The 20,586-nt window shown below is 37.4% G+C and overlaps 1 protein-coding gene across 9 annotated transcripts in view; it reads right to left on the bottom strand.

Moving 5' to 3' along the window:
- LOC127620185 (tight junction protein ZO-1-like) overlaps positions 1-20,586 on the bottom strand; it is a 162,398-nt gene that overhangs the window by 33,305 nt on the left and 108,507 nt on the right. For all 9 annotated transcript variants that reach the window (XM_052093351.1, XM_052093504.1, XM_052093579.1 and 6 more), the window contains 7 exons: positions 15,040-15,096; positions 11,526-11,650; positions 10,020-10,122; positions 7,814-8,111; positions 7,452-7,555; positions 5,475-5,640; positions 5,121-5,250 (listed from right to left, as the gene is read on the bottom strand). In XM_052093351.1, coding sequence (XP_051949311.1) covers positions 5,121-5,250; positions 5,475-5,640; positions 7,452-7,555; positions 7,814-8,111; positions 10,020-10,122; positions 11,526-11,650; positions 15,040-15,096 — 983 coding nt within the window. The remainder of the gene's footprint in view (positions 1-5,120; positions 5,251-5,474; positions 5,641-7,451; positions 7,556-7,813; positions 8,112-10,019; positions 10,123-11,525; positions 11,651-15,039; positions 15,097-20,586) is intronic.

Genomic DNA, 20,586 nt, shown 5'->3' with positions numbered 1-20,586 from the left:
AAACCTATCAGTTCAAGTCTAATTAATGGGGTTTACACCATCACTCTATTATCTTTACACCATTAATCTTTAGTAGTGCTGGAAATGGAGTATTTCCATGGGGTTTTGTCCTGTCAGTCATTGGAGACCCAGAAGACCAGAAGGGCCAACTTTAAGACCCTTTTAAGAACTTTAAGGTTAATGTTGTCAGATGACTTCAGCTATACTATCTTTATATTTATTATCATTCAGTGGAGGCCAATACTTCTGTTCCTTGCATATACAGAAGCAAGTGTTCCTTCTAAGCTGCACATGTGTGTGATAGCACACTTCTGACGTTGTTTCTATTCAGATGGAAAAAATATAGTAGAGTAATTATATAAAGTAAATAAAAAAACTAAATTAAATGTGATTCGTACTAGAGGTCGGCCGACAGTGGATTTTGCAGATCCCGATAACAAAGGTGGAGGAAAAGGCTGATAACAGGTTAGAAAACATTTGTTTTTAAAATAGATTTATAGATAGTAAAATAAATAAATAAATGTTATGACGGGCACAGACATAGATGCTACAAGAATCCCAAATTAATACAATTTCAGATGCTGTTTGTTTAAGCAAAATCTCAATAACAATCAGAAAAGTTTTGGTGCAAAATGTGGAAATTTTAACTGTAAACAAGCCTAAAATACAAGGAGCTCTTAATTTTAAATGATAGAGACTTGGCTCAGTTACAATGCTCAATATTAAAGTATTGACGAAATTAAGCTTTTTATAGCCTATATTTATTCACCGGATGAAGAGTTTTGTATATGTAGATAATGTATTTCGCCAGATGAGGTTAAATGAGGAATCAGGTATATTATTATTCACAAGATGCCCTCGCTTCAATTTAGAACAGTTCATTATCTAATCAATATAACAACATATGCATTGAAGTGAGAATAAAAATATGGATGAATGAAAGATTTAGATGAGCAAATCCCCAAGTGATTTGTTAATCACAAAGAAAAAAAAAAGAAGAGAGACAACTATCAGTGTTTAAAAGCACGACAAAGGAAGACAAGTGGAATTTTTATGTCTACAAATGTACAAAGACACTTTAAAAATAGAGTTTAAACACCATAACCGTTTCACCACAAATGGCAGGTCTTATTTCCCCTATATTTTGTCTAATACTGGGCATAATTATTACCAAGACAAAGAAAAAGTTTAAGAAAGCCTAAATATCTTACACTGAACATCAAAGCACATTCCCATCCATAATTCATGACATTTTTACTGTACGTCTTCAGTCCTTTTTGCACATTCATAAATTGGTTTCAATCTTTGTGTTTAATTATAAACTTATCACAAGTGCACTTCACGCCTGTCTCTCCAAATTGAACATGACTGACTCACATAGGCAAACTGAACAAATGACAAGCCTCATTCACTCGTTCAGCAGATCTTCGTCCACGAGTCATTCGCAAACGAGTTTACCAGTATATTCAGTTTGTTCACGAACCACCCCTATTCTTGTTCAGAATGACCGACTAGTTCAGTGACAGGGTGTATTTGTTCAGCTAGTGATATGCTATGATATTCGAACCAATGATATGCTCCTTCATAGCGGGTATTCAAATCCTATTGGCTCATGCTGTAGTCAGTCTTAACGGGGATGAAAAGCAGCAGATCTCATTGGCTTCGAAAGGCATAGATGTCAGTGAAAGAAAAATCAAGAGTCAGTGTATGGAGGTGAATGAAAATTGTTTGTTCACTTAAAAGACTTGTTCAAAAAGACAGATTTGTTCACGAATTAAACATCACTAGTTACAGCCATTGTGCATATGTGCAGAGCAGGCACGAGGCCACATATGGGCCAGAGTGAAACTAGTCCACCCAGATTGACGGCTCTCTACAGTCTCTACAGTCTGTAAACAGATCCGCTTACTGTGCTTAGCACCAAGATAACGTATCCACGCTTTGTCTCACTTAAATTTTCTTATTATTATTTGACATGGGAGTGTGGTAGATGTTTTTGTAGATGGCATGGCATGAAATCGGCAGGTAACTTTGCTCGTCGTCTACCTGCAACTGTGTGGCAGGCGACCTGTAAGAAGTCTCGAAGTGACAAATGGCAAGAAACACCGTTAGACACAAATACACATGTTTGAAGAAGCGCACAATCCTATTTTGGAAAACCGATGACAGAGAAGCCATCGATGCCTGTTTCTGATTTGCTGTGTGTTTAGACGTTTATTGGTGCGTGTCTTGCGGAAACACGCATATGACGAATTCTCACTATTTTTTCACTGTCTGTAATCTGGGGAAAATTTACAGAAGTAGTGTAGTCTATGAGAATGCTAAACATGATCTCAGACTATCTCAGGATGCAAGGATATTGGGATGACAGGAGAATGTATCAGTTCAGTTATATGTATCAATTCAGTAGCTACAACCTCTTCTGTGCTTGTCTACTCTTTAGCTTGCATTTGAATGTCACATACCACAACTCTATAGGACAGCTTTTAAACGTCAGCCAAAGGAGTGTTGTCTTTGATTTGATCTTTGGAGAAATAGCCAACACCTATGCAAAGCAGAGGACTGAAAAGTGTCTAATAATCATGTTTATTGCATCATATCTCTTATTTAAATTTATTATATTTATTTCTAAGGCCATTTCATTTTTCATTGCATTGATATGACCTATTAAGGTAAATAACTAATAATTAACTTAATAATTGTTCAAAAACAAATAGGCCTAATTATTGTTATCGTACTTGTAATTATGCAACTAAGTATTAAGCTAACTGTAAATGAGCAAATATTGACTCATAACGGCTGAGGAAAGGTGCACACTTTATTATATTCACAATGAAATTAGGCACAGAATAGAGGTCCACTCATTTCGAGATTTCTGGCCTCATCTGTGGTGCAGAGCGAAGGCAGACATCATACAGCTTGTTGCAGCTGTAGCAGTTCTGAGACTTCAAGAATGCAAGAGTGTCTTGTTAAGGTGAGAGATCCAATAATGAGGTGTATTCCGAGTTCAGATATTAAGTGAGATGCTGCACTAGACAGGCAGGTAGAGGATGCATGGAGAAGCGAGGTGTGAATTTATAAGAATGCCTGCAGCCTGTGAGGATGTGGATGAAAAGGGCACAGCTGCTGTAATGCAGGAAGGATGGCATGTCCCGTGGGAAAGAATCAGCACTTTGTGGCGTTGTCACATTTTTCATGCTTTTGATGTCTGTCTCTTTTACCAATCGCAGTCTGCTGGCAAACAGCATCTTGTGTGGTCCATCTTTCTTGTCTAGCATTACTTACACATCCTCTGCTAGTGGTTCTGACTGGCCTGTTGCGCTAATGCACTTCCACACATACCTGTACTTTTGAACTTCAATGTTTCTCCTATCCAAACACACATGCGCTAATGCACTACAGAGACATATTGCCAGACTACTTGCTGTCAACACTTCTCAGCTTACATATCTACAATGCTACCGCTCAAGCTAGTGTACATCTAGTACGTTCACTGAGAAAGCTACATGAGCTCAGTGCTATTGTAGTGTCAAACTGGGTTATGGTCAGCCAGCTCACTGCACTGTAACCAACCCTTATGCTCTCCTCTGACTGCAGCTAAACCAAAAGAAAAAAAAGCAACATATTATACACAAATATCAATGAGTGACAGGCACAGGAAGAATAATATTTGTTCAAGGATGCAAGCAATTGCAATGTTTGTGTGTTCTGTGTCTTTATGCAAGTTATCAGCCCTCTCTGCTTCAAATGATTATTGATGACTCTGGGAGCAGACACGGGAGTGAGGTGCAACCAGTCACAGTCCTTTTCTGTCATTAACCAGATTGACCCTGCTTATGGCTGAGATGAAATTGCTATTGATTTATAGTTTATATACCAGTGGCCCATAAAATATATATATTCAACTCACTAAATCAAAGATATATCGCATGACAAAGCATGACATTAACTGTGGCAACCATGATGAGGATAAGAATGGTGCAATGCAAATGGCTCTAAAGAAAGACTTCAGGACTGTTCTTTGAGGGATGTTTCAGTATGGTGGTAAATTAGTGCCAACATTTTTCCACGTGTACAGTAAAATTTGTTAAAGCATAAATGACGTTACAAGCATGATAGAAAGACTTAAACGTTATTAAACCAATCAGATCAAAGTAAACTAGTCAACAGAAAAACCTTAGTTCATTGGTTAGAAGAAGCAGGAAGAACCACCTTCCCTTTCGTGTTTGCAAAATTCTACAGTGAGAAAGTCGTGCCAAAAGTGTAAATGCAACAATAGGGTAGACGGAACAATTTATATATGACTATTTCTAGAATTTATTTGTGTCACAAACACAAGTCATTTTCACTTTTTTAATAGTTTATTTTTACGCATACAGATTTGATTCTACGTGATCTATCCATTTTGTTGTTAATGACACCCTTTCTTTGTTTAGATATCGCTGATTGCAAGTTTGCACTGTTTTTGGCCATACTGTATTTAGGCACAGAAACTGTTCCAAATGTGTTAGCTCGAAAAAAAGTAAGTCAGTTTTGTGTTAATATGCAGTTACAGATTCATATATGCAAAGCATTAAAATACTGCACATCTTTTTTTCTTACGCTTGCAATTTGATTTACACCTTTACAAACGTTCTGTGCATATACAATAATTTTTATGCTGGCGCTTTCACAAATCTTACTTTGTGCACACAAATCGTTTAGGCACTAATTTACCTTCATATTTCAGACTTTAGTTTGGTATAAGTTGAAATCTTTAAAGTTGTGGTTCTCAACTGGTTTTGCTTCACTACCCAATTTTATAATGGACATCAAGTAGCAACCCAGTACCAAATTTGTTACAAAAGTAACAAAAAATTATTTAAAATAAAATATGTGAAAGATGAATTTCTGCCAAAATAATTTAGCATTTGATTGGATGGAGAGCATTTGTGAGAAGCTTTTAAACATGCCTATTTTGCTATACGAACTATTCACAATTATGGCTAGTTGTAATTTTTTTATTTGTATTTAGCATTGTTTTTTCCATGACCCTATTACAACAGACAATGCAATCCATTTTGGGTCATTAGCAACCAGTTGAGGAACAGCTCAAAAGGGCTGTTCATGAAGTCTCTTACCTGCCATTGCTCATCTGCTGGGGAGACTGGCTGGAGATGTCCGAGGGCTCTGAGTGTTTGTCAGGGGAGCGGCTGTGTCTGGTGGGCTCATGGGAATGATCTGATGCCAGTGAATGAATTTCTGAAATGTCTGTCGAAACATACCATGACTTTAAAATCCTATTTGGTTTTTAGCAGTACCATAAAAGCAAAGCCAAATAGATCTGACTTTATTATGAGACTGGAAGGCCAATGATAACAAAGCCACGCAACTTACACAATACAACAAATAAAGTCTCAAATTTAACTAAAGTCTAACTACCAGTTAATTAATCCTTTAACCCACAACTCCATGTTTTACTAGTATCTTCTCACCATCTCTGTCTGAATTAGCTGAGGGAATGCTATCGTCCATGTCAGGAATGTTGAGGAGTGTTGCCCTCTCGTCTCTCTGCACCACCATCTTCAGCTTGCCTTTTGATCGCTCTATAAGCTTCTTTGCATCGATCAAGGACAGGTTCTCAGTCACTGTGCCATTGATCTATGTAAACAGGAGAAAGCACAATTCGAACACCATTTTCAAACAAGTCATTGGCATGTGCCTGCTATTTTGTTTATTAAAGCTTTAATGGTGAGAGTCTTAGCCAGACCACATCAGGAGAGCTTAGCACTGATCACAATGTTGACAGCACCTGCTCTACAGAAAATGCTAGCATTATATACAGTGTGTATGATGAGTCTTTCTCTGATTTTATATTTACAGAGCCTAGCAAGAGAACAAGATGCAGGCAATCGGTGACAGACCGTGGTAATGGGTTAGATGGGGAAAGCTCATTTATGTTATTTCTACGCCTTGGTTAAAAAAAAAATAAAAAATTACCTGCAGAACAAGGACATTTTGAAAGTGTCAAGATCAAACAGTATCAGATGACATCATTTCCAGCTAATATGAACCAAAGCAACTATAATTAAACTTATCCTATATATATATATATAAATATAAACTGGCAACCAAAAGTTTGGAATAATGTAGATTTTGCTCTTATGGAAAAGAAATTGCTACTTTTATTGACCAAAGTGGCATTCAGCTGATCACAATGTGTAGTCAGGACATTAATAACGTGAAAAATTACTATTACAATTTGAAATTTGATTTATTTTTTACTTAAACTACTTCAAAGAGTTCTCATCTAAACCAATCCTCCACGTGCAGCAGTGACAGCTTTGCAGATTCTTGGCATTCTAGCTGTAAGTTTGTCCAGATACTCAGGTGACATTTCACCCCACACTTCCTGTAACACTTGCCAGTCTAGCTGATCCCACAAAAGCTCAATGGGGTTAAGATCATAACACTCTTTTACAGTTATCTGTTGTCCAATGTCTGTTTCTGTGCCCACTCTAACCTTTTAATTTTGTTTCAAAAGCGGCTTTTTGCTTTGCAATTCTTCCCATAAGGCCTGCACCCCTGAGTCTTCTCTATACTGTTGTACATGAAACTGGTGTTGAGCGGGTAGAATTCAATGAAGCTGTCAGCTGAGGACATGTGAGGCATCTGTTTCTCAAACTAGAGACTCTGATGTACTTATCCTCTTTTTGAGCTGTACATCTGCCCTTCTGTCCTTTAAGCTTAAGAACCAGTTGTCCTTTGTCTTTGAAGTTTGTAGTGTACACCTTTGAATGAAATCTTCAGTTTTTTGGCAATTTCAAGCATTATATAGCCTTCATTACTCAAACCAATAATTGACTGATGAATTTCTAGAGAAAGCCGTTTCTTGCCATTTTTTATCTAATATAGACTTTAAGACATGCCAGTCTATTGCATACTGTGGCAACTCAAAAACAAACACAAAGACGATGTTAAGCTTCATTTAAGAAACCAAATAGCTTTCAACTGTGTTTGATACAATGGCAAGTGTTTAAATGCTAGCAGGATAAGTTGTTGGAGTGATGGCTGCTGGAAATGGGGCCTGTCTCAGTTGATAAAAAATGACTTTTTTGAAATAGTGATGGTGCTGTTTTTAACATCAGTAATATCCTGACTATAATTTGTGATCAGTTGAATGCCACCTTTGGTGAAATTAAAGTACCAATTTGCTTCCAAAACAGCAAAATCTGTAGATTATTCCAAACCTTTGGGTGTGTGTGTATGTATGCATATATATATATATATATATATATATATATATATATATATATATATATACACATACTACCCTTCATTTCCAACACAGTCTCACTTGATGACTTCTCATTCTATGCCTATTTTTAATCCTTTTGCTTTATGACTTAAGTTTCTTGTCCCCCAAAAGATTTCTCTTTCTCCCCATCATGTCCATACACTCTTTCTCATACCTTTAGGACAACGTCTCCCTCTTGTATGTTGCCGTCACGGGCCGCCAGGCTTTCAGGAGAAATATCTTTTACAAAGATGTGGCTGGCCAGACGCAGGCCATATTCTGCACACAACAGAAAGCACATGCATGAGCTATCTAAATAAATGAGCGATGGATAAATCTGACTACTGAGTAACTAACTCAAGCATTGTTCTTAAAGGGAGTTCTCTGCGGGTATTTTGTAACAGCAGAACAATCAGAGCTATTGGCTAATGTACAACAGCAGCATGTTTTACAACCGTTTACACATTCTAATATGTTTACTTGCTAAGCCCTCTGGTGAAGCAATCAAGAGTAATTAAGGGTCTTTTCCATTCTCACCTTCAGTCTTGCGTGACTTAACGAGTGTGACATTGGCAGGTCGAGATGGGACGTTGGACGCAACAGATCGTATGTCTGAGCATGGGGAGACACTCCTCTCACGGGTAGCACTGTGGTCCCGCCGGCCGCCACTGCCACTGCGTTCGTTTCTTCTGCTTGTGCCCCCGCTTGCCCCCCCTGCACGTGGTCCCTCATAGTCATCCTCCTCAGTGTCATCCTCTTCTTCTCTTTCTGACATCGTCTCTCGGTCTCCTCCCCGTGTTACGGGAATCTGTACTTTCCGCTTTCTGCGAATAGTCTGGAGAGAGAATGTTAATATAAAGAACAATAGCCAACCAGCAATTTAGTTAATCAATTATATATAATTTTACCAACAAGAAATTAAATTAAATGGTGACCAGAAATTTGAAGGTCCCAAAGGAACATAAAGGCAGCATAAAAGTAATCCAGACTCCAGTGGTTAAATCCATATCTTCAGAAGCTATATGATGAGAAACTGATCAAATTTTAAGCCCTTTTTTACTGAAAATCAACAATGTCACTTTCACATTCAGCCACCAACTGAATGGGGCTGGTCAAAGGTGGAGATTGATAGTAAAGAAGTTTCTCACTCATCATATCCCTTCAGAAGATATGGATTACTCTTATGCTGCCTTTATGTCTTTTTTTTGGACCTTTTGAGTTCTGGTCACCGTTCACTTGCACCATGAGGGCCAACAAAGCTGAAATATTCTTCTAAAAAACTTCATTTGAGTTCTGCAGAAGAAAGATAATCATCCACATCTGGGATGGCATAAGGTTGAGTAAATGATGAAAGAGTTTTTGGGTGAACTATCCCTTTACGTCTGCTAAAAGTTAACCCAAAAAATTATATTTTTTGTCATTATTAACTCATACTTATGTAGTCTTAAACTTGTGCGACTATCTTTATTCTGTGGAACACAAACAAAGAAAATTTCAAAATTTGTAATTCTATCCAATGCAAATAAATGGGGTCTAAATCTGAAGTTCCAAAAAAACTAAGGCAGCATGAAAATAATCGATACAAATAGAGTGGTATAATGTTTTCTTAAGTAATACTATCATGTACAGCACTCTTTGCATGCATTAAGCACGAACAAGTGTGAGCAAGCTTCTCTTATGAAAGCAGCAAGGATTCAGCTGATGTCAATTTATATTGAAAAAGGAGTTACATTTTGGTTTCTTTCACAAAACCAATCATATCGCTTAAGTCATAGATTAAATCACTTAAGTGGTATGGATTTAATTTATGCTGCATTTATGTCCTTTTTTGCAGCTTGAAAGTTTTGGACCCCATTGACTTGCATTGTACAGATATAAATACATCATACACATCTATCAAAATAACGTTGTGTTCTGAAGAAGAAAGTAAGTTTAAGATGGCACAAGGGTGAGTATTAGATAATTATTACGAGATAAATAGTTCATTCTAGTGAATGGTTCGATTCCTGGCCCACATGACTCCACATGCCGTAGTGCCCTTGGGCAAGACACTGAAACCCCAAGTTGCTCCCAATGGCAGGCTAGCGCCTTGCATGGCAGATCTGCTGTCATTGGTGTGTGAATGTGTGTGTGAATGGGAGAATGAGACACAGTGTGAAGTGCTTTGAATACCGTTAAGGTTAAAAAGGTGCTATAAGTGCAGACCATTTAGTGAACAATTTATTTAAGTGTCCAAATAAGTTTTGGTGCCACTGTACATGTATAACCATCTATACCATTTATATAACCCTTAAGGACAGATACTATCAACTCCTAACTCACCACTTTTTCCAAGGATTTATAATTATACAGTATATAGGATTTATAATAAGTATAAAGACTAAATGCACTCCAGGACATTACGGTCAATTGTGTGAGAGTCTTCAACAAAAATCTTTCTGTTTTAGTATCAGGCTTTCAGTGAAACAGGATTCAGCATGAAAGGGGAACAAAATAGAAGTCTAGGCGTCTTCTCACAGCTCTAGTACACACACAAATATTCAGCTGTGCAGCAGTCTAACTCCCAGCATTCCTACATGCTCTAGTCTTACGCTCAGTTATAACCGATCACCTACACATTTCCCTCCCTTAAGTCCTGCCATCCTCCATCACAGCCCACTACCCACATCTGAAGCACACATGGGGCTCAAGTTTATGCTTGACTGATGCAATGAATGAGGGATTGAAGTTTTGGATTTCTTACAATTTTGGCATTCTTTCCACTCTTCCTCAGCTGCTGAACAGCGTATGCATGCTCCACATTGTCCATGGAGACAGCGTTTACCATCACCACTCTGTCGTTCTCTCTGTAGATGGACAGAAAAGAGAGAGATGATAATATGGTGAAAGAGAGGGAAAGATTGAAAACAGTAATCTTGATAAAACACATTGTTAGTAGGCTATTAGACCCAGTTTCCACCTGATATTAAGATGTGTTTTAGGTGATCGTATCACATGTGGGCAGCACTAAATAAAAGGTCTAAACAGGGTTTAAAATGTTTTGTGATCGGATCACAAAAACCACATTAATATGTGGTCAAAAACGCATCTGAACACATCACATTCGAGGTGTAAACGCTAATCCATCCTGTATGTGTCCCGGCAGCAGCGAAGTGCCTCCCCTCTCCTGTCAATCAACCACTGTGCTGAAACAAGTGTTTAAACTTTGCCTGTTACACGCGGCATTAAAAGGAAAACAAAATGAACGATCTGAACATTTTAAAAAGCAGATGCACACACAAACACGAGAACTTCATGGATCTTCTTCAGTGTGGATACTTATGAGAAGCAAGAACATCTACAGCTCAGGTTAATTCAACTAATCCACTAAAATAATGGACAATTCTGCTTGAAATGTTGATTTTGTGATTAGCTCAAATTTCACTTGCATCAGGGAGAAATAGCGCTACGTTGTTTTTTTTTGTTTCCGCACTATCTTTGTCTTTTCTAACTTTGTTGCCGTTTATTATCATGCAATAACACACTGACATAGTGATTGATGTGTTCATGAAACAGTCCCTCCCCTCCAAATCCAATCACAAGTGGTCACAGGAGATGCATTTAAGTGACCAGGTGTAAACCGTGATGTGTCTTACCTGACAACATGTGATCGAATCACCCAATGCATCTTAATACCAGTTGGAAACAGGGTCTTAATTGCAGGGTTCCCACACCTTTTGACCAATGAATTTCCATGACTTTTCCAATTGTTTGTGATTACTGGATTTTAAAAATAACTTTATAGTAAAGTGGCAGAGGGGTGCACCACACAACCAAATTAGCAAAGCAAAAAAAAAAAAGCTGAAAACACAATGAAAATCAGCCACAATACAACTAAATTAAGCCACAGCACAATGGAAAAACTACAGCACAACTGATATAAGCCACAACACAACAAAATTATCAGGAAATAAATATTTATTAAAGAATAAAATGTACCCAACCAACCAGGTATGTGTTGTTCAGAGCACTTCAGAACAAAAAAGTTATTTGTCCTGCCACAATATTATAAAGATAACACTCACAAAGAGCAATTTCTCTTGATGAGCAAAGCACATCTAAAAATATGTATATTCGCTATAAGTTTACCTGACTTTTTCCATTATATTTTAGGATTTTATTATTTTTCATGACTATTCAAATTCACTAATATTTCTAAGATTTTCATGTAGTTAACTATGAATATAAGTACAATCTCTAAGTATCTTACTGTAGAAGCCCCTCTGCCGGTCCTCCTTTGAGCACATCTGAGATCACTATGGAGGTCTCTCCACTTTGGAAATGAGGGTTATCACGTCCCCCTGAGATTGCTATTCCAAACCCAAAACCCGGAGCCTGCCGAGGATATGCACACAAACACAGTTTAGAGTGAGCTCTTAGAAATCACATTATTATACTTAATAATTCAATTCTAAAGTCAAGACTGATAGACAGACATGTAGGTGTGTGTGTGTGTGTGTGTGTGTGTGTGTGTGTGTGTGTGTGTGTGTGTGTGTGTGTGTGTGTTTAATTGGCAACAGTTTGGGGACAAATTTATATCCAGAAGTGAACTCAAATCTGATCTCTTTTAGGAGACATAGTCACTTGGAAACATGTTTCATAAAATATTATTTAATAAAAATACTTATTTATTCTAAAAAAAATTATAATGAAAAAGCAGGGCCATTCCATAGTATTTATAATTAGCTTTAAAAAAATAAAAACAATATAAAGTCTAAAGCATATCCCCATTTAGCTAGCTGTGTGTGTGTGTGAGTGTGTGTGTGTGTGTGTGTGTGTGTGTGTGTGCATGTTTATGTGGTTTAGGAGGACAATAATTTTGGTTACAAACTGGTAATTACAAGGGTATTATGCTATAAAATGTGGTTTATGAGGACATTTCTAGTGTCCCCATAAATTAAATAGCTTAAAAACGTTTTAAACGATGTTTTATTGAAAATGTAAAAATGTAGAAAGTTTTCTGTGAGGGTTAGGTTTATGGCTTGTGTTAGGTTTAGGGGTTAGAATCTAAAGTATAAAAATCATTATGTCTGCGGAAAGTCCTCATAATGATAGGTAGACCAACGTGTGTGTGTGTGTGTGTGTGTGTGTGTGTGTGTGTGTGTGTGTGTGTGTGTGTGTGTGTGTGTGTGGAGCGATGTCTGGCAGCTTTTCAATCTCCCAGGTGTCTGATGGTCTGGGCTCTCATTCTTGCACTCGAGCAATCACAAGAAAAGGCAGATAAGTGCGAGAGGGAGAAAAAGGCAGACAGAGACTCAGTCTAGACATTTGGCCTCCCTGATGTCACTGGTTATCTTCACACATGCACTGGGCCTCTATCAACCCCTCAGACCATCTGGACTGTGACTGCCAGTGCTTCCTCTAAACATATTTAGCTATAAAGCACATCAAGAGCCTGAGCAAGGTGACCACAGATAATTGTAGGGGGAAAGAATACAGCCTTGTCTACAACCCCAATTCCCAAAAAGTTGGAACAGTATGAAAAATGTGAATAAAAACAAACAGGAGGGATTTGTCAATTATCTTCAGCCTTTGCTATATTGAAAGTACTACACATTACACATTATATGATTCCGCTCACCCGGCCCCTAATTAGGCTGATGAAGCCTGAGAGGGATAAAGGTGATCGGAGACGGCATTGCAACAGAGAGTGTTACGGGCAGCTGCACGACACCTGTATGTGTGCTAGAATTTTGCTTATGTTTATTATAAAAAAATTATTTATATTGTTAAGCCCGTTCTCGCCTTCATCCTTCTCGGGCTTAATCAGCCTAATTAGGGGCATCATGGCCTGGCCCCGCCCTCCCTGCCACAATGATGTTTTACCTTGTGAATTTCAATGGTTTTTAAAAAATTTACAATCATTTAAAACAGTTGATTGCGACATGCTCCAAAAAAGTTGAGACAGGGTCAATTTAAGACTAATAACAATTTGACAAGTTAAAATAACAAGGCGATGTGAAACAGGAGATGTTAAACAGGAGGCAATTGTGTCATAGTACTGTATACTGTATAAGGAGCCTCCAAAAACAGCTTAGTCCTTCAAGAGCAAGGATCATTCGAGACTTGTCAATTTGCCAACAGATGCTTCAGCCAAAAATCCAGCATATTGAGAACAATGTTCCTCAAAGACAAATTGGAAGGATTTTGGGCATGTCACCCACTACAGTGCACAATATAGTTAAAAGATTCAAGAAATCTGGTCAAATCTCTGTGCATATTGGGCAAGATGAAAATCACTTCTGAATGCGCATGATCTCTGATCCCTCAAAAAAAGTAAAACAGTGGAACAGTGTTTTTTTTGAAGAATCCACATTTCAAAACATTTTTGAAAAACACAGCCATCGTGTTATCTGGGCCAAAGAGAATCCGGGCAACCATCCAAGCTGTTATTAGCATCAGGTCCAAACGCCAGTGTCTATCTGGGCCAGGGGTGTGTCAGTGCCCATGGCATAGGTAGCTCGTACATCTGTGAGAACACCATAAATGCAGTCCTGACCATCTCCAATTGAGAATATGTGGTGCATTATGAAGCGCATAATACGGCAATACAATTGGGCAGCTTAAGATATAAATAATGGATGAATGGGGGAACATTCCAGTTTTTAAACGTAAACTTGTGTCTTCAGTGCCCAAATGCTTAATAAGTGTTAGAAGAAATAATGATGTTTCACAATGGAAATCACTCGAGTGTCCCAACTTTTTTGGAGCGTGTTGTAATCATCTGATTTGAAATTACTGTACATTTAAAAAAACAAAACAATTAAATTCACAAGGTAAAACAATATATAATGTTTAGTTGTAGTGCTTTCAATATAGCAATGGTTAAATATAATTTACAAATCACTCATTTTTGTTTTTATTAGCATTTTTCATACTGTCCCAACTTTTTCAAAATTGGGGTTGTATTTTTGAGGACAGTTACAGAGGCAGGGATGTAACACTGTTGAGCTGATTGACCGACATAGCTAAAGAGATTCCATCTATACCATAATAAAGCCCCCAATAAAAGGCTTAGCGCTCCTACAACTGTTATCTTGTCTAGGCTGTCAGCACACCAAAATCAGGTCACTGAAGGACCTATGAGCACATGGGTAAATACTGATGGGCGTACTGAAGAGCTATACAGACATCATATTGTGTAAGATATTCAAGAGTGACAATAACAGTATTCTGAGTCTTTGATTTTTGATAGACTATTAAATAATCCCTCTCTTGCTCTGACTCAGATTTAGATGTGTTAGAATCATATGCCGGTAGAGGAAAAGGAAGTGGAGCAAAAGCAGGCATTAAGTCCTCTCACATGCTGCTTCCTGCCATCTGGGGGATACTGTGTGTTGAATGACCACACATCCTGAAGCAAGTGTTCAAAACAGTTAAAAGCCACACTGACAAAGAAAGATGTATGAAAGTATGAAATAACGTAGAAGATATGAAAGAAAGTGCGAAAGCATGGAAGAAACAAATAAATACAAATTTATGCAAGAAAGAAAAAGACAGACCGAAAAGAAGAAAGTATGAATTCAAAGCACAAAAGTATTAACAATGAGAAAAAATGTAAATACGAAAGTACAAAATAAAGAATAGAAGAGAAACAACAAGACAGTCAGAAAGGAAGTACAAAATTATGAAAGCATGAAAGTGCGAACAAACAAACGAAAGAACTGAAGAGAAATAGTAAAAAAAGTAGAGGGGGAGAGAATGTAGAGGTGAAGAAAACTTACCCTGTGAAGAGTCACTGTGTGCTGTTCCCATATTACAGTTTCCTCCATCGTTGTACTCTATGAGAGAAAAAGAGAGTGAGAGGTCAGTACACTAAGCACAGAAATTTCATTTTTTTTTTTTTCTGCAGGAATTTGGGGATGTTGTCGATAATCGTTTCAGCCCTACACACACACAACTGGAAACAACAACAACAACAACAACAATACAAACACTGGAACAGCTATAAACAGATTAGTTTTGCTCCGATTCCAAAATGTTGGATTCGGTATGATACCAGCCCTGGTACCTTGGTATTGACACTAAATTGATACTTAAAAAATTAAAAAACTCAGATTTTTGATAAAATTACACAGAAAATAACTTGTCTAAAAGAACTGCATAAAGTCTTATAGATACAAATGATGACTTTTCTGTTTTAATTTATTCTGTATTCCATGTTAAATGTTTTAATTAATTAAATGTTAAAATCAAATTGTGTTCAAATATATAATGTACAGCTTTAATCAAATTAAAATATAATACTTTTCAACAATATATATATATATATATATATATATATATATATATATATATATATATATATATAAAACCATTTCATATTATATTATTGTTACTATGAGTATTATTGTGACTGCTTTGGCTATTATTCTTTTATACAGTAGTAAAAATGTTCTGTCATAATGTCTTCAATTTCACGCAATCAGTTGAATAGAACTGTCATTTCAGCAGAACTTTTGTTTTGAAAGATCTTTGACGTTCTTCCTGTTTGTGAAGGGTTCGTTATATCAAGCTTCCTGCGACTTGCAAGCTGAAATCTCCGAGATGCAATGGAGAAAGAGTTCATTATATAGTTCACAGCAGTTTATACACTCATCACACTGATCTGTGGCTTTGCAGATGGACACTATTGGACACACTGTATGAAAATCAAGCATTAATAGTGTGTTTGTGTGCCTGTGTGAAGGAGTTGACAGTGCACAGAGGCACCTCTTATTCACACTGTGGCACGTAGTGCATGTGACTGTAAATTATTCATTAAATTACATCCTTCTGCTGTTTAATGATCACACTTGGCCATATAGAGGCTTTTTTATTATTATTTTCAAATGGTCTTTGATTTCATCTAAAAACTCACATTACATTCGATTTTGCTAATGGCAACATACTTTAAAATGGTACCGAAATTAACAACATGATGATCTCGTACTATTTTAAATGTTTTAGTATCGCGATATTTCGTTAGTACCGGTTTAGAGAGCAAACCTAAGACAAATACTGGTTTTATCACAAGAACAAAAATAATGCTGGAAAACACTGTAAGAAACCTAGTTAGAGAGATAGAGAATATAAAAACAAAAAGTAGAGGATATTTATAGCTGTAACCCTGAGCTGAGGTGAACAGTATGTGCTGCATCACCCCTGTATGACAGCACCAAGCTGGAACAAATTACTGCAGGTAACAGACTCAAGCTTAAGATCTGAGAACTCCACCTGTGCAGGTTCCAACTTGTGTCTGGATGCACTTATTTATCAGCAACTAGTTGTTGTTTTTTTCTTTTGTGGTAGCTGAAATTAGTATTAAACTTAAAATGAACAATTAAATGGATGATAATTGGCCATTTTGACATTATCTGCATTGGCCATTGTGTCTGGCTGACAAATAACAGAAGTATTTGTCTTATTTGAGTTTCCAAATAGGCCTTTAGACCCATTGTACCCTACACATTGGCAGGCCCAGATGAAATCTGCAAACTTTTGCACTTATACACCAACTTTGGGGAAATAATCAGTGGAATTCTGCATAATGGATTTAAACATGTAAAATGTGTTAAACAGAGCTTTGAGTACTACAATGTCTACAGAACGTCCCCATGATGATGAATGTTTGCAATAGAAACTTGACATGATCATAACCCTGCTGAAAACTCATCTTCACAACAATCTACAGTATCTCCCTTCTCTATATACACTTCTCTTCAAAACACTTTTCCGTTGGCTCCTCTCCATTTTAAGTATGCTTCAACTAAAATCTATTTCTCTTAACATGCTGCTCAGCAAGCACCTCATTCTTGGCCCTAATTGGCACAGGGGCAACAACATACAGATTAACACCCCCTCTATGCCCCATTTTTACTCCTCTCTCCCATGTCTGGGTTTTATTGTGAAAGGATCTGACCCATTTGACAAGCATCCACCTCCAACCCACTCACCAAGCCTCTCTCCCCTCCTCTGACCCTCTGTCCACACATTCCTTTCATGTCTCTTTTGGGTCAGAGGTGTTGGATTCATCGGACTGTTAGGGCCAACAGCAGGGGCCTCAACCATGAGAAAAATGCCCATGCAGGGAGCCTTATGACAGATAGAGAGTGAGAGAGAGAGAGAGAGAGAGAGAGAGAGAGAGAGAAAGAGGCCTAAGGGATCTTGTCCTTGGTGGTGGGTGAACAGCAGGCAGGTCTGGCTTTAAGAGAATGACATCATTACGCCTGCGCAAAAGGCAAGGAGCAAAAGCAGTAGGGATGGGAATACTAAGGAATTTAATGATTTTGGTTCTGATTCATTTTCCACATTACTATTCCATTAGTAACTTTGAGGAAGAAAGAATGCACAATCTTTGGCAATGGCAATCAAATTGCATTTTCTGCCCTCAGCAGTGAATTGTCAAACTGAATTAAACACAGGTTGTTATTATTAGGCCTCTCAATCGATTCAAATTTATAAATCAAATGATTTACATGAAATGCCGATTAATAAATACCATATATAATTATTTGCAGAGAAAGTCTCCCAAGAAAAATTGTGAAATAGGCTATTTAATGATTAAATTATTATATTAAAATAATTATAAAAAATAATATATATTATAAATATAATTCAAATAATTACAATTAATTACAATATTGTGGCAGATGAGTAAGAGCATTGACCAATAAGTATATATTGAATTCTAAAGCCACTTTTTGTAATTTCTATATTATCGAACTTAAGCCTTTTATTGGCCTACAGTCAACAGTATATAGCTATGACATGTACAGAGCTGCATAAATATATTAAGACATGAATCAATATAATAATAACACAAAAATGAATAATTGTTCAAAATGTCATTGTTGATTCTCATGCACAGAAAAAATATGCCACACAACATAGCACATGCACTTCTCATTATGACAACAGCCAAGTCCTGCATGGGCGTGAGAGCCCAAAGTGACATCATAATGTAATTTCATTTACACAGAACCAATCTCGGATAAATACATTTCACACCTGTAATTAGATCTGTCCAGTTGAGAACAGATCAATAAAATGAAGGTATAACAGCCAGGTGTAAACAGGGCCTCTGATAAAAGGGGGTGAGACTAGTCATATGTATGAATGGTGTTCTGTCTGCATGTGCGGAAGAATGCACATATTCTAGAAACAGTTAATGGTCATGAAAATCATGCGGTTCCCGTATTTTTCATAATCATGGAAGCCATTCTGTGTAAGGAAGCAAGAATAGAGCACTAAAGATGACATAGTCTTTGGCTAATGGTTTGGCTTGCTTCACTGTTGTATTTCTTGCTCTTTCCCTCCATTTCTCTCCTCTGTATTTCTCACCCATTCATCAATTCTCTCACATAATCTAGTTTTCAAACCTGAATGTGGAAAGCCACAATTCCAAACATTTGTCTATGCACTGCAGCTCTTTCACTCAGTTTAAAACTTGAGTAGAAAAAAGGATCCAGTTTTAGCCAGATTGTTTACTGCCGAGAGAGCTACTGGAGATTATTTACACAAAATCCTTTTCTCTATTTCACCTGAATATACCTCATGCTGAGGGGGACGTATTTCCAGTGCACATAGTTACACATACCCTTGCCACCTTCTTATTCCCTCACTCACTCACCTACCTACCCACCTACTCACCTCACTCACCTACCCACCTCACTCACCTTTAGTCTCCATGAGATTTCAAGTAATTACTAGCCTTCTCATTAATGCCTGGGATCTCACAGACCCTTCGGACAAGAGAACCTCATGATAAGGATTGTGTGTGTGGGGTCAGGTAACAGCCAGATAATAGAGCCACTCTATGACCCTAGAAGCCATTTATTTGAGTCAGGCTAAGCACTCCTGATTCTCTAATCTGACGAGCTTATCTTTTAATTAATCACAACAACGCAGATCTCCGAGTAAACAAACACTTCTGAAATCTGAGCTGTGTGATGCTCAGGACAGATAGTTGAACGCTTAAGTACAACAAGCCATTTCCAGAAGTTGTGACAAAGCTCTGCAGCTACCATCAATTTGAGAGAAATCATGGATTTTACACAAAATATCTGACTATAAAAGTTAATCTATTTCCTAGAATATATTGGAAAACACTCTTTAGGTCTTCTTAAAGCCAAACTAAATCTCCTGAAGGCAAATCAAAACAAGGTCTAATTTTGTTGGGGAAATAAATACACAAAAGATACAAAGAGCCTTAAACACAGCGGTGATCTAATAATTCCCCACAAGCAGTAGCAAAAATAAGCCTTTTTATGCACAAAGACGCCTGGGTATATTTAATACATTCACATTTATTCAGGCCTCAGGCCACAGTAGAGCTGCACTAAGAAACTAAGGGCAGACATGGGCAGTCCTGCTCAGAGCCAAAGACTCAATCTGCCGTTAAAGAGAGTCTTTGTTTCAAGCAGACCTCAGACCTGCCAGAAAGAGAGCAAGCGTTCAAAGAGCCTAGATAGGCAGCTAATAGTGAGCTCTGACAGCCAGATGAAACTGAGAGGCTTTCTGTAAGATCAACGGCCATCTTTTCTGGGCCAACAGCTTTGCTAGAGCAGGCAGGCAGCTTAAAAGGTGGTGTATCTCTAAAGAGCTTTCTCTCTGGATCAATAAAATCAATGGAGCAAACTGACTGCTGGTTAGCAGCGCATTCGCTTTTAATGGTGATAAGCAGATTGAGGGTGTTTGCAAGTAAGCTGCAGCACTCTTGGCTGTTAAATAATGATTGTTAGTCATTAGACACCTCAGCACAAACACACAGCAGGAGAAATGCAGGGCTATAATTTGAGGTATAAATACAGGTTTCAGCTGAGAGAGTTTTGAATAGCACTGTCAGGTTTGCAATGCAGTTGGGGGTCCACATGCACGTCAACTGAACCCTCTCAAAGAACATTCCACCAAAACTTCCTTTCCTGCGAGTTAATGATAATTGTATTTATTTTTTCACAATATAGTTTTTTTTCTCAACTCTGCTGATAATTTTTCCAGCAGAAGTTCTTGACACAGGGTGAAAGGTTCATTTGAAATTTGCATTTGATTTTCTCAAAGAAAAAATAATAATAAATAATAATAATGCCATCTAACGTGACTGGATTGACATTTTTTTATTTGATATGAACTTTATAATTTAATCATCTGTAAATTGCGTTCAGTTGATAATGTATGGTCAATGGTAATGTTGTTAAATCCATAAATAAACACATTGCAGGCAGGTGCATACACAATACAATGAGAAACAAAAAAAAAACCTAAAGCCTGCACACTGTCGAATTGCTTGCAAA

Source organism: Xyrauchen texanus, chromosome 1, assembly GCF_025860055.1.
Source record: "Xyrauchen texanus isolate HMW12.3.18 chromosome 1, RBS_HiC_50CHRs, whole genome shotgun sequence".
In the NCBI taxonomy this organism is placed as follows: domain Eukaryota; kingdom Metazoa; phylum Chordata; class Actinopteri; order Cypriniformes; family Catostomidae; genus Xyrauchen; species Xyrauchen texanus.
Note: the sequence above shows the minus strand (reverse complement) of the source record. Positions and strands in the feature narration are given on the sequence as shown.